Source organism: Budorcas taxicolor, chromosome X (genome assembly GCF_023091745.1).
Source record: "Budorcas taxicolor isolate Tak-1 chromosome X, Takin1.1, whole genome shotgun sequence".
In the NCBI taxonomy this organism is placed as follows: domain Eukaryota; kingdom Metazoa; phylum Chordata; class Mammalia; order Artiodactyla; family Bovidae; genus Budorcas; species Budorcas taxicolor.
The window spans coordinates 61,695,895-61,711,418 of record NC_068935.1 but is presented as its reverse complement, the minus strand read 5'-3'; the positions used below and the strand labels follow the sequence as shown (position 1 = coordinate 61,711,418).

At 47.0% G+C, this 15,524-nt stretch overlaps 1 protein-coding gene across 1 annotated transcript in view; it reads right to left on the bottom strand.

Moving 5' to 3' along the window:
• Positions 1 to 1,081, bottom strand: part of GAB3 (GRB2 associated binding protein 3) — a 90,451-nt gene extending 89,370 nt beyond the window's left edge. Inside the window, exon 1 of the mRNA XM_052663681.1 lies at positions 1,010 to 1,081. Within this exon, the coding sequence (XP_052519641.1) occupies positions 1,010 to 1,081 (72 nt within the window). The remainder of the gene's footprint in view (positions 1 to 1,009) is intronic.
• Positions 1,082 to 15,524: the final 14,443 nt, after the last annotated feature.

Below are 15,524 nucleotides of genomic sequence, written 5' to 3'. Positions count from 1 at the left end.
CCAAGAAGGAAACACATGTGATAACAGGTGTAGACACTCATGGCTTTCCCCAAGTGGATGAGCGGCTAATCAACTTTCCTAAGCCAGTCTCGTCAGTACAAGATATACACCAGTCCTAGCCAACAACCTTCCACGAACTTTGGTCTGCAGGTTCGCCAGCTTCCTGCAGCGTCGGACACTCGCTCGAATGTCGAAGGGCAGAGAGTAAACCTGCCTCGAGCTGGTTTTGCAAGGCCGGCTCTGTCGCAGACCGTCACCGCCCCCCCCACACACACACACCTTTGAACGTCAGTGAGTTTTCCAAGCAGCTGCACCCTTAGCAAAGCTGTTGAGTGCTTCAGAGCCCGAGAAATATTGGACCTCGTGTTTAGGGACTGGTGGACCCCAAAAGAATTATGAAGGTAAACAGTGGTCGTAAATCAGGGGGAAAAAAAATCTATGTATGGCTGTAATGAGAAAATGCCTCCAAGAGACGGACACGAGTCTGCTCCTGGCTCAGCGGAGAAAGGGGTCTGAGCAAGTGTACGTTGCAAAGACCTTGTCCTGCTGACGCGGCTGGAAAGAAGAAATTTCGAGCCGGGGTCGTCCATTTAAGATGGTGATGGGGATGCGTAGGAAGGGGAGGTCTCCTGAGCGCCCCGTGTCTCCTCCTACCGAAAGCCCGCGGTGCCCATAAGTACCAGCAAAGAGGGGCGTCCGAAGAAAGAAAGAACGAAGAAGGAACAGCCTGGGGAAGACCGCAAGGGCGGCGGTGTCCGATGACAGTTACGCGGAAGGATGGGGCTCGCGGCCCATCGCCGCCACGGCCCCGGGGACCGGGACGCTCCTTCGGGAGGTCCCGCTCCGAGACCGGGATCGGCGCTCGGCTCCTCGACGTACGATCTCGCTTTACCGGCCGCCTGCCTCGCCCGCCGCCGGAGCGTCGGGGGTGGGGAGGATCCCGGGGATACCCCGCGGGCGGAAGGGCCCCGGGACCCCCCGAGGGCGCGGGGCGACTCCCCCTACTCACGTAGCGCTGCAGCTTCCTCTCAGGGGGCGACTTGACCAGCCAACCCGTGCAGACGGTGTCTCCCGTGCTCATGGTGCCTGCCTTCCCTCTGGCTCGGCCAGCGCCCGCGGCGGAGGAAGTCGGTGGGGTTGCCGGCGGGGCGGGCCCAGCGCCTCCCGCCCGATCGCCGGCCCAGCGCCGCCACCCCCCCGGCGGCCCCGCGCCCCTCGGCCCGGGGTGGGGGGCAGGCGCCAACCCCCGGCTCCGGGCAGCCCAGCCCGGCGGGCCGGAGCGGGTCCCCCCGCCGCCAGTCTCGCCCCCCGTCCTCCCCTCCCACCCCGATCGGCCGCGTCAGAAGGGCTGGTCTCCGGGCCTCGGGCCTCGGAGTCGCGAGAGGCGAAATCTACACCCGCACCTGCGGAGTCAAAGCTCACGGACGCAGCCTAAGCGCCCCGTGACTTCCCGCTTCCCCTGGTTCACCAAGCACTGCTTCTGCTGGAGCCCTCCCCCAAAGACTGCAGACTCCAGCGGCAGGACAGAACCCAAGTCCTCCCCGATCAAAAGGTTCACACAGGCAAGGGCTGTTTGCAGACTTGAAAAGATGGATCCCAGAAAGACAATGCAGCCGGGGACTGAGGCTGGTAAACAACAGCCACCCACACGACACTTGCTGAGTCCTGCAGGGCCCCGTAACTATGCCAAACGCTGGACAGGCGGCTAGCTCCCTAGATCCACACCCCCTATTATCATGGTCTCAATCGTGCAGGTGAGTAAGCTCAGCCACAGCGAGACATCCCCTGCCAAAGTCATCCAACGGAAGAACTGAGACGCAGCCAGGCCTGGTTGTATGCTCTTCAACGGACACTCTGCCCTTGGTGAACACACTTGGTAAACATAAAAGCACGAATAGCAAAGTTCGGATCAGCACCCAGAGTTCTAACCTGTGTGATGCCTCTCCCTCGGAAGAGTCACTTGGAAGCAACAAAGGTCACATCATTTCGTTGATTGACAAAAAGACTTCTCAGCCTCCTACCATGTCCTTCCAGAGAGCAATGATTCTTGTACATTGATGTTCATGTGGTGTTCTATAATCAGTCAGGATTCACTGTGGGGAACAGAGTTTGCTCTAGGGGTTTCAAGCAGAAAGGGATTTAATTCAAGGAGCAAAAGTGAAGTCCCTCAGTCTTGTCCGACTCTTTGCGACCCCGTGGACTGTAGCCCACCAGGCTCCTCCATCCGTGTAATTTTCTAAGTAAGAGTACTGGAGTGGGTGGCCATTGTCTTCTCCAGGGGATCTTCCCAACCCAGGGATCTAACCCAGGTCTCCCGAATTTACCATCTGAGCCACCAGGGAAGCCCTTAGAGAGAAAGTGCTTACAAAACCATTGGAAGTGCTGTAGCATCAGGAGTCAGTGGCAGCTAAGAGAAAACCAACTATCCACTTTACTAAACCCCCTTGCTAGCCAATATCAGTATACACCCCCTAGCAACAACCACTGGTTCTTGGCAAATTTAAAGCTGCTATACTATTCCTCCTACAAACGAAACAGCACTCCCTAAAACAGAAGACCACAATGCCCATAAGTCACTATATCCATCTCTAGGGGATATTGATTTGTCTTCTGGTTCATATATTATCTCACCTCAACAGTCTCAAACCTAAAGGAAAACTTAAAGCTAACCTCGATCAACCTTTCTTTGACATCCATGAAATCAGTAGAGAAAGAAAATTGGAAAGTTGACATGTCCCTCCCCTTGAGAGGGTAACAGGCAGGAAGGCCAGGGGTCTCCAAACGGAGGAAATAGGCTGCAAGTGTCAGACATTTTTATCTCTCTTAAGTGGCAGGAGGAAGCAAACTAGTGATATTTTTTTCCTTCTCTATACAAATTTAAAAAGTTTCTCTTAAAATACTGTATTGCCATAATGACACCTGGTTCCACCTGAATTTAACTATTCTCAAACCTTGAGTTAACCAATGCATTTTTCTTATGGAAATGTTTGTCTTAAGCTATGTTAATGTACTATGCATTTACCCCAGGCTCTGTCTTCAAGTCGGTTCTGCCTAATGGCTCAGAAACTACTTGACAAACCAGTATGTTATACTCAGGCATTATTCCCCTAATCTATGTAAACGAAACTATTTATATGGTAATCTGCCATTCTACAAGGTTCAAGTCAATCATTTTATGGCCTGGGATGAATCATCTGGTGCCAAGATTATCCCAAAATGCATCTTATGGATGAGGGGCCTGGTGCCATTCTGAGTTTTAAGACATTTCTTTCTTTCATTAACACACTGCTGCTGCTGCTGCTAAGTCGCTTCAGTCGTGTCCGACTCTGTGCGACCCCATAGGCGGCAGCCCACCAGGCTCTTCTGTCCTGGGATTCTCCAGGCAAGAATACTGGAGTGGGTTGCCGTTTCCTTCTCCAATGCATGAAAGTGAAAAGTGAAAGTGAAGTCACTCAGTCGTGCCCGACTCTTAGCGACCGCATGGACTGCAGCCCACCAGGCTCCTCCGTCCATGGGATTTTCCAGGCAAGAGTACTGGAGTGGGGTGCCATTGCCTTCTCCAACAGACTGCTAGAGACTATATAACATCCAGCTGAAGACTAGCAGGGGGGTACTCTTTCTGCCCCCTTCTGATGCCTATGTCAGAAGCGTTCTGTATCTCCTTTATGCTTTAATAAAACTTTATTACACAAAGCTCTGAGTGATCAAGCCTCATCTCTGGCCCCGGATTGAATTCTTCTCCTCCGGAGGCCAAGAATCCCAGCGTCTTTTCATTCAGCAACAACCTTTCACCCTTCAACAGCTACTACCATTCTCCTTTCTGTAACTGATCTTGAGACCATCGTTGGTCTTTTTAAGTTCCTTCTTCACTACCCTCCCTGTCTTCCTTTTGCTCTCCAACTTCAGCTGGTCAGAATCCATTACCTGGTAAGTGACTCAAACCTTTCTTCCTGCTGAGCCTGAAGCCTTCATGGTCTGCCTGGATGCGGCAGGAGTCAGAGGTACCCCAGAGGATCCCTTGGATTCAAGTTATAATCCTTCTCAATCCCATGGGTGAACAGTGACACTATTTCCAGGTGATAACATCCTAAGAAACCTGTATGCATGACAAGAAGCAACAGTTAGAACCTTACATGGAACAACAGACTGGTTCCAAATTGGAAATGGAGTACTTTAAGGCTGTATATTGTCACCCTGCTTATTTAACTTGTATACAAAGTACATCATGCAAAATGCTAGACTGGATGAAGCACAAGCTGGAATCAAGATTGCCTGGAGAAATATCAGTAACCTCAGATATGCAGAGGACGCCACCCTTATGGCAGAAAGCGAAGAGGAACTGAAGAGCCTCTTGATGAAAGTGAAAGAGGAGAGTGAAAAAGCTGGCTTAAAACTCAACATTCAAAAAGTGAAGGTCATGACATCCGGTCCCATCACTTCATGGCAAATAGATGGGGGGAAAAATGGAAACAGTGACAGACTTTATTTTCCTGAGCTCCAAAATCACTGGGGATGGTGATTGCAGCCATGAATTTACAAGACACTTGCTCCTTGGAAGAAAAGCTATGACAAACCTAGACAGTGTATTAAAAAGCAGAGATATCACTTTGCCAACAAAGGTCCGTATCATCAAAGCTATAGTTTTTCCAGTAGTCATGAGCAGATGTGAGAGTTGGACCATAAAGAAGGCTAAGCACCAATGAATTGATGCTTTTGGATTATTGTGCTAGAGAAGACTCTTGGGAGTCCTTTGGACTTCAAGGAGATCAAACCAGTTAATCCTAAAGGAAATTAACCCTGAATATTCATTGGAACAACTGATGCTGAAGCTGAAGCTCTCATACTTTGGCCACTCAATCAATGCAGAGTCAACTCATTGGAAAAGACCCTGATGCTGGGAAAGATTGAAGGCAGAAGAAGGGGGCGACAGAGGAGGAGATGGTTGGAAGGCATCACCAACTCAATAGACACGAATTTGAGCAAACTCCAGGAGATAGTGAAGGATAGGGAAGCTTGGTGTGCTGCAGTTCCTGGGGTTGCAAAGAGTCGGACACGACTGAGCAACTAAAAAACAACAACATCAACCATCTAAGCCTACTCAGTAGACTGTTAGTTTGCCTGTTGTTTCAGTGGCATAAAAAACCCTGTGTCACCAGATGGCAATCTCAACTTGCAATATGATGGAACCAACACTTGGGTTCTGGTAGAAGCATCCCTTTCTTGAGAACCAACAGAGCTCCAAGCTGCAGGCAGGGGATGAAATGCCCTGAGAGTAGACGATTAGGAATGATGACTCCTGATTGTGAAGAATCCTTCCCCCTTCTTGATTCGCAGGCTGTGGATTCCAGCAAAGGAGAAACAGCACCATACAATGGCCACCACCTCAGTCTTGACTCCTGTAAGACAGCAGTTCCCTTTCAGTGTCTTTTCACCAACTAGGGTAGGAACTGACCTCTACTAGACTGACCATCCCCACCGTCTGCAGCCTGGGTCTTCAGGGCAGTCCCTCTTGCATAGGGCACAAGTCTCGTGTCTTACAGGGATTACCTTGGTCAGAAGCACTGTTATATGAAAGATTGCTAAAGTGAATGCAAGACAGTAAGTCTATGAGGGGGGCCAAGTCATCCGAAAAGTCGCTTAAGATAAGTACCTATTCAAGACAGGACAAATTGTGGCCCCTCCCACTGCGGGATATGGGCTGATTTCATCAATGGCCACCAGGTGGCGGACTCCTCCCCCCGGAAGGCCACCATGTTGTGCTGTGCTTAGTTGCTCAAGTCGCGTCCGACTCTTTGTGACCCCCATGGACCCCCACCAGGCTCCTCTGTCCATGGGAACTCTCCATGCAAGAATACTGGAGTGGGTTGCCATGCCCTCCTCCAGGGGATCTTCCCAATCCAGGGATCAAACCCAGGTCTCCCGCATTGCAGGTGGATTCTTTACCATCTGAGCCTCCAGGGAAGCCCAAGAACACTGGGATGGGTAGCCTATCCCTTATCCAGGGGATCTTCCTGACCCAGGACTTGAAAAGGGGTCTCCAGCATTACAGGCAGATTCTTTACCAGTTGAGCTACCTGGGAAGTCCAAAGGCTCCTTTACTGGGGGAATGAATGTAGGTCTCTGCTGTGGACAGGCTGAGTACATAGCAGTGCCAGTGGCTGCGACCTGAGGGTAGTTCCTGGGAGGGGAGACTCACTCCTCTCTGCTGATTCCTTTACTCTGTAAACTTCCCTGGTGGCTCAGATGTTAAAGCGTCTGTCTACAATGCAGGAGACCTGGGTTTGATCCCTGGGTTGGGAAGATCCCCTGGAGAAGAAAATGGCTACCCACTCCAGTATTCTTGCCTGGAAAATCCCATGGACGGAGGCGCTGGTAGGCTACAGTCCATGGGGTTGCAAAAAGTTGGCCATGACTGAGCGACTTCACTTTCCTCTGTAAAAACAATTCTCCCCATTAGACTCTCAGTCCAACCCATGGAGCCTGCCACTTGCTTCCTTTGGAGACCTTGAACAAGACACCTAGGAGGGGACACGCGGCAGTCAAGGGAAAGGGTTGTCCACAGCAGGGGCCACAGAGCTGGGAACCACCTGCTTGAGCGACTGTCCTATACCTTCCAGATCTGCATAAGTCTGGTCTAAAATCTTCCCCTTCCCGTGGAGGATTAGATGGCCAGACATTCAGACTTTCCCACAGACCAGGAATAAGCCAGAAGCTGTTGATCAAAAGGAAAATATGTTTGTAGTAGAGGGCATGATGTCCTTTGGGAATCCACAGGATGTTTCTCCTTTCAGGACTTGTCATAAGCTCCATGCAGCCCTGCAGTGTGTCAAGTGACTGGTACCTGCCATAGAGACTTTCCTTGTCCTGGGTCCCACCAAAACCGTGTCACCTCATAGGTAACTTGCTGAAGCACTGGTGGGCACAATTTCATGTAGTATATGCTGCCTATGAAATCTGAAGAACCCCACCAAATGTGGTGCCCGAGTGGGAGGTGGTATGAGGTGCAGCAACTTACTGAATACCTAGCATGGTCTAGACCATATCAGAACATCACTAAGGGTCATTCTCTTGGGTTTTCATTGGCTTGATCTCCCACACTCCACACTATGGCATACATGTGTCTTTTTTTATTTTTTCTTCTGAATATTTTTGGGAATCAGGGGTTGTCCTTGTTACCCTGTTGCAATAGCCCATGAGGCTCCTCTGTCTATGGGATTTCCCAGGCAAGAATACCAGAGTGGGTTGCCATTTCCTTCCCCAGACATGTGACTTGATGAAGCATCTCTGGTACCTCTTGGCCACCAACTGCAGTAAGCATGATGTCTTCAGTGTAATGGCCCAGCATAATGTTCACCATGATTGTCGAAACAATCAAGTTCCGTTCATCTGAGATGATGACAGATAGTCAGAGGGCAGCTGGTTTGTACTCCAGCCTGGGGAGAGTAGATAATTTGAAGAGCAAGTGTTTTTCTACAAGCTGGATTCCCTTTGTGACTTCTTAGGCTTAGTTTGAAATAGATAACCAACATGGACCTACTGGATAGCAGGGAACTATATTCAATATCTATTTAGTTATATGAATAACTATATTCAATATTGGGCTTCCCTGGTGGCTCAGCTGGTAAAGAATCTGCCTGCAATGCAGGAGACTTGGATTCCATCCCTGGGTTGGGAAGATCCCCTGGAGAAGGGAAAGGCTACTCACTCCAGTATTCTGGCCTGGAGAATTCCGTGGACTGTACAGTTCATAGGGTCACAAAGAGTCAGACACGACTGAGCAACTTTCACTTCATATAGGGCTTCCCTGGTGGCTCAGAGGTTAAAGCGTCTGCCTGCAATGCAGGAGACCTGGGTTTGATCCCTGGGTTGGGAAGATCCCCTGGAGAAGGAAATGGCAACCCACTCCAATACCCTTGCCTGGAAAATCCCACAGACAGAGAAGCCTGGTAGACTGCAGTCCATGGGATTGCAAAGAGTCGGACATGACTGAATGACTTCACTTTCACTTTCACTTCATATTCAATATATTATAATAATGGAAAAGCATCTGAAAAAGAATATATATATATATATATATAACTGATTCACTGTGCTGAACACCTGAAACTAACATGATATTGTAAATCCACTACACTTCAATAAAATAAGTAAACAACATTTAAAAACAAAACAAGAGAAGAGGAAGTTTCCCCCACCAAAAAATTAGGTTTAGTTTGGCAGTTCTTTAAGTACTGTACATCTTGTATATAGAGGGATTTATGAAAACAAGCATCCCCTATTAAGGAAGAGTTTCTATTTTAATGATGTTATATGGGGCAAAGTGGCCATACATCTAACTTATTCTCTGTGAAAAGAGAGGAAATTTAAAAAGAAAATTCTTCTCCAATTTCTAGATGAGGGACAGACATGGGGAGATAGCTATACATGTGTGTGAAAGGCCAATAATGTAAAATTCACAAATCACATCCACAGACACATAAAAAGAATTATATACCATGAGCAGATGGGGTTTTCTCTAGAGATAAAAGGCTCACTCAATATATGAAAAATTAATCAATGATATCTACTATATTGACAAGCAAAAGAAGTCACATGGTTGTATTGATGCAGAACATACATTTGACAAACCCAATGTCGATTCAAGACCACAATGCTCATGATGTGTAAGTCACTCAGTACTAAGGCTAGAGGGGGAAATTCTTCAACTTGTTAAATAGCATCTATGGAGGACATGACTAACATCATGGTTAAATTGTGAAAAATGGGGCATTTTCTCTTATGGTTGGGAAGAAGGCAAGGCTATCTGCCCTCACTACTCTTATTCAACACAATGTTGGAAGTTCTAGACAGTGCAATAAGGGGAAAAAAACCAAAAGTGCACAGATTGAGAAGAAGAAATAACAGCGTCTCAGTTTGCAGATGATATCATTGTCTTCATAGAAAATCCAAAGGAATCTACTGGAAAAACTCCCATAACCAATAAGTGAGTTTTACAGAGTTGCAGGATACAAGATCAACACATTTCAAAGCTCATTATTTAACTGCAGTGATCAAGATTGTGTGGGATCCACAATATTGTAAAGTAATTAGCCTCCAATTAAAATTTTTTTAAGTTAAAAAAAAAAAGATTGTGTGGTATCAGTAGAAAAAAGTGAAAGTGAAGTCACTCAGTCGTGTCTGACTCTTTGTGACCCTGTGGACTGTAACCTACCAGGCTCCTCTGTCCATGGGATTTTCCAAGCAAGAGTACTGGAGTGGGTGCCACTTCCTAGTATCAGTAGAGGGAGAAGCATATAGGTAAATGGAATGGAATAGAGAACCCAGAAAGAGACCCACATCAATTTCCCCAGCTGGTTTTTGGCCAAGATGTAAAACCATCCTAGTGGGGTGTGCCACTCCCAGCCAGGGCCCAGCAATAGTCAGGATTCTTTCTTTATGACAGTGAGTTCCAGGTTCAGCAACTTCTGTTTCTCTTTGCAGGGACTGTCTCTGTCAACCTGTCTCAGAGTTTTGGGCCCCTGGATCTTCATGGGGCTTATCTTTCACTCGGTGAAATACTTGCTAGTTCCTGGGCATCTGGTCCATTTGGCATGATTTCTTTAATGGAGCAGGCCAGCATGATGGTTTGGGGCAGAATGAGATGATCCACTCAGTCAGGGACTTCTTTATGATAACGTGCCAGATAATTGACGGGACAGTGCCTGGGGCTTCCTTTGGATGATTTTTCCATCATTGGAATTCTTCTAGCTGCCAATTGTGTTGGTTTCCAATTATGCAGTCAGGAACTGGGTGTCCACAGGTAGAGAGATCCAGACTAAGATTCCATCTCTGACTAGTGGACCACAGTGGCCTCTATGGTCCCAAGGGTAAGTCAGAGGCAGGTTAAGAGTACATACTTGCAGTATTCCGTGTACCTGGCCTCACCCTTGCTTGAGAGCTGAGCCTGTGAATTGACTGGGTCTGGAAATTCGATGAGAGGCCATGATTTTCCATGGTGGTGATTAAAGGCAGGCTGCTGTTCACCAGACTGAGCATTTTGGTCGGTGGTGATCTACTACAGATATGTGCTGCAGTCCATGGGGTTGAAAAGAGTTGGACATGACTGAGCTGCTGAACAACAACTATATATATATGGGCTTCCCTGGTGGCTCAGATGGTAAGGAATCTGCCTGCACTGTGGGAGACCTGGGTTCAATCCACTGGTCAGGAAGATCCCCTGGAGAAGGAAATGGCAACCCATTCCAGTATTCTTGCCTGGAGAAGTCCAAGGACAGAGGGGCCTGATGGGCTACAGTCCATAGGGTTGCAAAGAGTTGGACATGACTGAGTGACTAACACTTTCATTTTTCATCAGTTCAGTTCAGTCACCCAGTCATGTCTGACTCTTTTTGACCCCACGAACTGCAGTACGCCAGGCCTCCCTGTCTATCACCAACTCCCAGGGCTTACTCATGACAGCATGATCAATCACCCCAAAGATCCTTGGGGGTGAACCATCTTAGTTCCAGCTTCCAGCGCTGCTGTGTGTTGTGTTACCTATCCTGTTTCTATGGGATTTAGTGCCACCACTTACACTCTGCTTCTCTGGGATTCGATCCTTCCCACTGAGAGCACAAGCCTGTTTCGATGGCAAAACCTCCCACCTCCTTCCCGAGACTAGTTCTCCAAAGTATGTCTCAGTGTTTTGCTGAAAGGAATGTCACCCAAAGGGATGACATTAGTTAAGGGGTGAGGCAGTGGGTTGCACATGACAACTCATTCCAACATCATCCTCCTCAAATCTTGGGATTGGAGACAACAAGGGATGGGAGGAGTAGGTTATAAGAATGGGCATCCCCTTGCTTGGTAACTGACTAGGTGATATCATTATCATTATAAGGTCTCCAAAGAAGGTTGAAGCAGCCTCATCAGACAGGGGAGGAAGAACCACTTCTGCTGGTAAGGGGGGATCTGGAAAGGTTTAGGGTTTGGCCACCTGATGCAAAGAGCTGACTCATTTGAAAAGATGCTGGAAAAGACTTAAGGTGGGAGGAGAAGGGGATGACAGAGGATGAGATGGTTGGATGGCATCACTGACTCAATGGACATGAGTTTCAGCAAGCTCTGGGAGTTGGTGATGGACAGGGAGGCCTGGTGTGCTGCGGTCTATAGGGTTGCAAAGAGTCGGACACGACTGAACAACTGAACTGAACTGAAGGGTTCAGAAGTCACAGATTCATTCAACACATACTTCCAGAGCATCTTCTAGGAGCTGTGCAGAGAGCCGTGGACAAAATAGACCAGACTTTCTTGGCTTCATAAGGCGAACATTCTGGTGAAGAGACAGACCATAAAAAAAGGTCCATTGAAGGCAGAGGGAACAGCAGATGGCAGAGCCCCAAGAAGAGCGTGTGTGCCTGGGGAGTAGTCTTAACAGTTAGAGGCACCACGGCCAGAGGGGTGAGAGTCTGGTCATGAGCAGAAGCAAGTGGGCTCAGAAGAGGAACTGATGGCAGACACTGACAGCTGTCATCAGCATTTTGACTCTTACTCTTAGAGAGATGGGTTATCCATTGGTTTGGGCTGCTGTAACAAATTACTCCCAACTGGGTGCCTTTATTCTTTAATAAATTAATCTTTAATTTTTTAAAAAAAATTCACTGTGATTGGATTGGAAAAGGAAACAGCCACCCACTCCAGTAGTCTTGCCTGAAGAATCCCAATGGACAGAGGAGCCTGGCGGGCAACAGTCTATGGGGTCACAAAGAGTCAGACACGACTGAGTGACTAAGACTTTATTGGAGTAGAGTTGCTTTACAATGGTGTGTTGGTTTCTGCTGTACAGTGAAGTAATTCAGTTATACATATACATATCTCCACTCTTTTTTAGATTCTTTTCCTATGTAGGCCATTATAGACTATTGAATACCCTGTAGTATAGAACAGGTACTTGTTAGTTATCTATTTATATATTATATGTCTATTTTTATTTATCTATTTAGTTAGCTATTATTAGTTATCTATTTTATATTTTATATATAGTAGTGTGTATATGTCAGTCCCAAACTCCCAATACATTCCTCCCCCTCCTTATTCCCTGGTTTATGTTTGAAATCTGTGACTATTTCTGTTTTGAAAATGGGTTCATTTGTACTGGGTGGCTTTAAAGAACATTTATTTTCTTAGCGATTTAGAGGCTGAAGTCTCAAATCACTCCAATCTCCGCCTCTATGTTTACACGGTCTTCTCTTCTGTCTGCGTCCTTTCTTCTCTTTGAAGGACACTTGTCATTGGATTTGGGGCCCACCTGAGTCATCCAGGATGACCTCATCTGCAGATGCTTCACTGCAGGACCTCTGCAAACACCCTTTTTTCAAATAAGTTCATATTCATAGGGTTCAGGGGTTAGGATGTATCTTATGGGGGCAATCTTCATCCCATTAGAGATGGGACTCCATTGACGGGATTGGAGCAGAGGAGGGACATGGCCTGACTTATAGTTTCATGGTGTCTCCAGAGGCTGTGTTGAGAAGACAATAGAGTTGGAACAAGCAGAAGGAGGGAGGAACTGCAGAGGAAGAAATCTAGGAGAAAGATAAGGATGGCATGCACTCCAATGACAGCATCGAGTGTGGGGAAAAACCATCAGGTTCTGGATCTGTTGAAAGCAAAGGTGCCAAGCTTTGCTAACAGATCAGATGAGGAGTGTTGGAGAACCATTAGTGAGTTCCTGAAATTTAGCTAAATATGTATCAATAAAGCATTATAAAATAATGGGGGGTGTAATGGAATGCTGGTGGATTGGTTGACACTGTGGACTTTGTATTTAAACCAAGTATGTATGAAACATTAAGAAAATGTAAAGAATATTTATTCTCTTACAGAGAATAAACATTCTTATGTATTTCATTAAGGCTTATGTATAAAACATTAAGTTAGAGTATTATTATGATTACCTTGGTATACAACAAAATAAACTGTAGATAGAATAAAAGTTAAATGAGGAAAAACCAATTATATATGTGTGTATATATGCACACACACACACACACACACACACACACACACACACACATATATATATATATATACACAAAAAATCCAACCAATCCATTCTGGAGGAGATCAATCCTAAGTGTTCATTGGAAGGACTAATGTTGAAGCTGAAACTCCAATACTTTGGCCACCTGATGTGAAGAGCTGATTCATTATAAAAGACTCTGATGCTGGGAAGGATTGAAGGCAGGAGGAGAAGGAATCAACAGAGTATGAGATCGTTGGATGGCATCACCAACTCAATTGACATGAGTTTGGGTAAACTCCGAGAGTTGGTGATGGACAGGGAGGCCTGGCGTGCTGCAGTTCATGAGGTAGCAAAGAGTCGGACATGACTGAGCAACTGAACTGAACTGATGAAAAATGAAAGTGTTAGTCACTCAGTCATGTCCAACTCTTTGCAACCCTATGGACTGTAGCCCTCCTCTGTCCTTGGAATTCTCCAGGCCAGAATACTGGAGTGGGTTGTCATTTCCTCCTCCAGGGGATCTTCCTGAACAACGGATTGAACCCAGGTCTCCCACAGTGCAGGCAGATTCCTTACCATCTGACCAATAGGGAAGTTGTTGTTCAGTAGCCCAGTTGTGTCCGACTCAGCAACCCCATGGACTGCAGCACACCAGGCCTCTCTGTCCCTCACCATCTTCCAAAGTTTGCCCAAGTTTATGTCCATTGCATTGGTTATGCCATCCAGCCATCTCATTCTCTGACACCCTCTTCTCCTTCTGCCCTCAATCTTTCCTAGCATCAGGAACTTTTCCAATGAGTCAGCTGACCAAAATCAGATGACCAAAATACTGGAGTTTCAGCTTCAGTATCAGTCCTTCCAAAGAGTATTCAGGGTTGATTTCCCTTTAGACTGACTGGTTTTATCTCCTTGCTGTCCAGGGGACCCTTAGAAGTCTTCTCCAGCACCACAGTTTGAAGGCATCAATTCTTCGGCACTCCACTTTACCGTCCAGCTCTCACAACCATATGTGACCACTGGGAAGACCATAGCCTTGACTATATGGACCTTTGCCAACAGAATAATGTCTCTGCTTTTCAACACTGTCTAGGTTTGTCATGGTTTTCCTGCCAAGGAGCAAACATCTTCTGATTTCATGGCTGCAGTCACCATCCACAGTAATTTTAGATCCCCAAAAGAGGAAACCTGTCACTGCATATATTTTAAGCCACAAATAAAATGGAAAAATTCCTAATCTTTGGATGGCACAGGAGGAAATGGAAGAAGAGCCATAGTTGTCCTCTTCTGTCAGTAGCAGCTTGTTAGAAAAGATGATGCTAAAAATTCCATTGACAACAGCAATAAAGAAATAACCCCAGATCAATCAAGTCTATGGGGGCTAGGTGTAAGAATCTCCACTTGAGAGCGAGAAGAGAAGTGAACGAAAGGAAGAAGGAAAAGAGCTGGAACCTGGAGCCGCTAGTTGCTTGGCGGTCCAGTACCGCCGCGGTGAGGGACCTGTGAGTGTTGATCACTTCACCTGGAGCCCCATTCAGTTCAGTCGCTCAGTCGTGTCTGACTCTTTGTGACCCCATGGAATTCTCCAGGCCAGAATGCTGGAGTGGGTAGCTTTTCCCTTCTCCAGGGGATCTTCCCCACCCAGTGATTGAACTAATGTATCCTGCATTGCAGGCGGATTCTTTACCAGCTGAGCCACAAGGGGGAACCCCAAGGAGACCCGTAGTGGAGCTGCAATCCAGCTGAGCTGTGACCAGAAAGCATCACCGGAAGACCTGGTACAGAAAAAAAACAAACAAACAAACAACCAAACAAAAAAATGGTAAAATATGTCATTCATAATGTTGTGCATTGCTCATATGCTGAAACTATAATATTGCCGATCGTTGTGTTAAATACAGTCTGTTACTGAAACCGATGTAACCTTCTACTTTTTTTTTTTTTTCAAGTTGATGTTGGAAAATTTAAAAGTCCACAAGGGACTCGCACTCTGTTTCTATTGGGCAGTGCCGCTCTAGCAGGATGGAAATTAGAAGCTGCAAAGCTCTATGGGCCTCGACGTCTGTCTTCATTTCGGCATCGGGACTGATCCAACAGCCACCTTGAAGGGTCAGGGGTGGGGAAGCAAGGAAAGCTGAGACACGTGCCCAGGTGCCCAGTTCAGTTCAGTTCAGTCACTCAGTCGTGTCCGACTCTTTGCGACCCCATGAATCACAGCACGCCAGGCCTCCCTGTCCATCACCAACTCCCGGAGTTCAGTCAGACTACCATCTATCGAGTCAGTGATGCCATCCAGCCATCTCACCCTCTGTCGCCCCCTTCTCCTCCTGCCCCAAATCCCTCCCAGCATCAGAGTCTTTTCCAATCAGTCTACTCTTCGCATGAGGTGGCCAAAGTACTGGAGTTTCAGTTTTAGCATCATTCCTTCCAAAGAACACCCAGGGCTGATCTCCTTTAGAATGAACTGGTGGGCCCAAGCTTCACGTAAGAAAAAGCCGGTGAGAAAGACTAGACATTCGCCCGG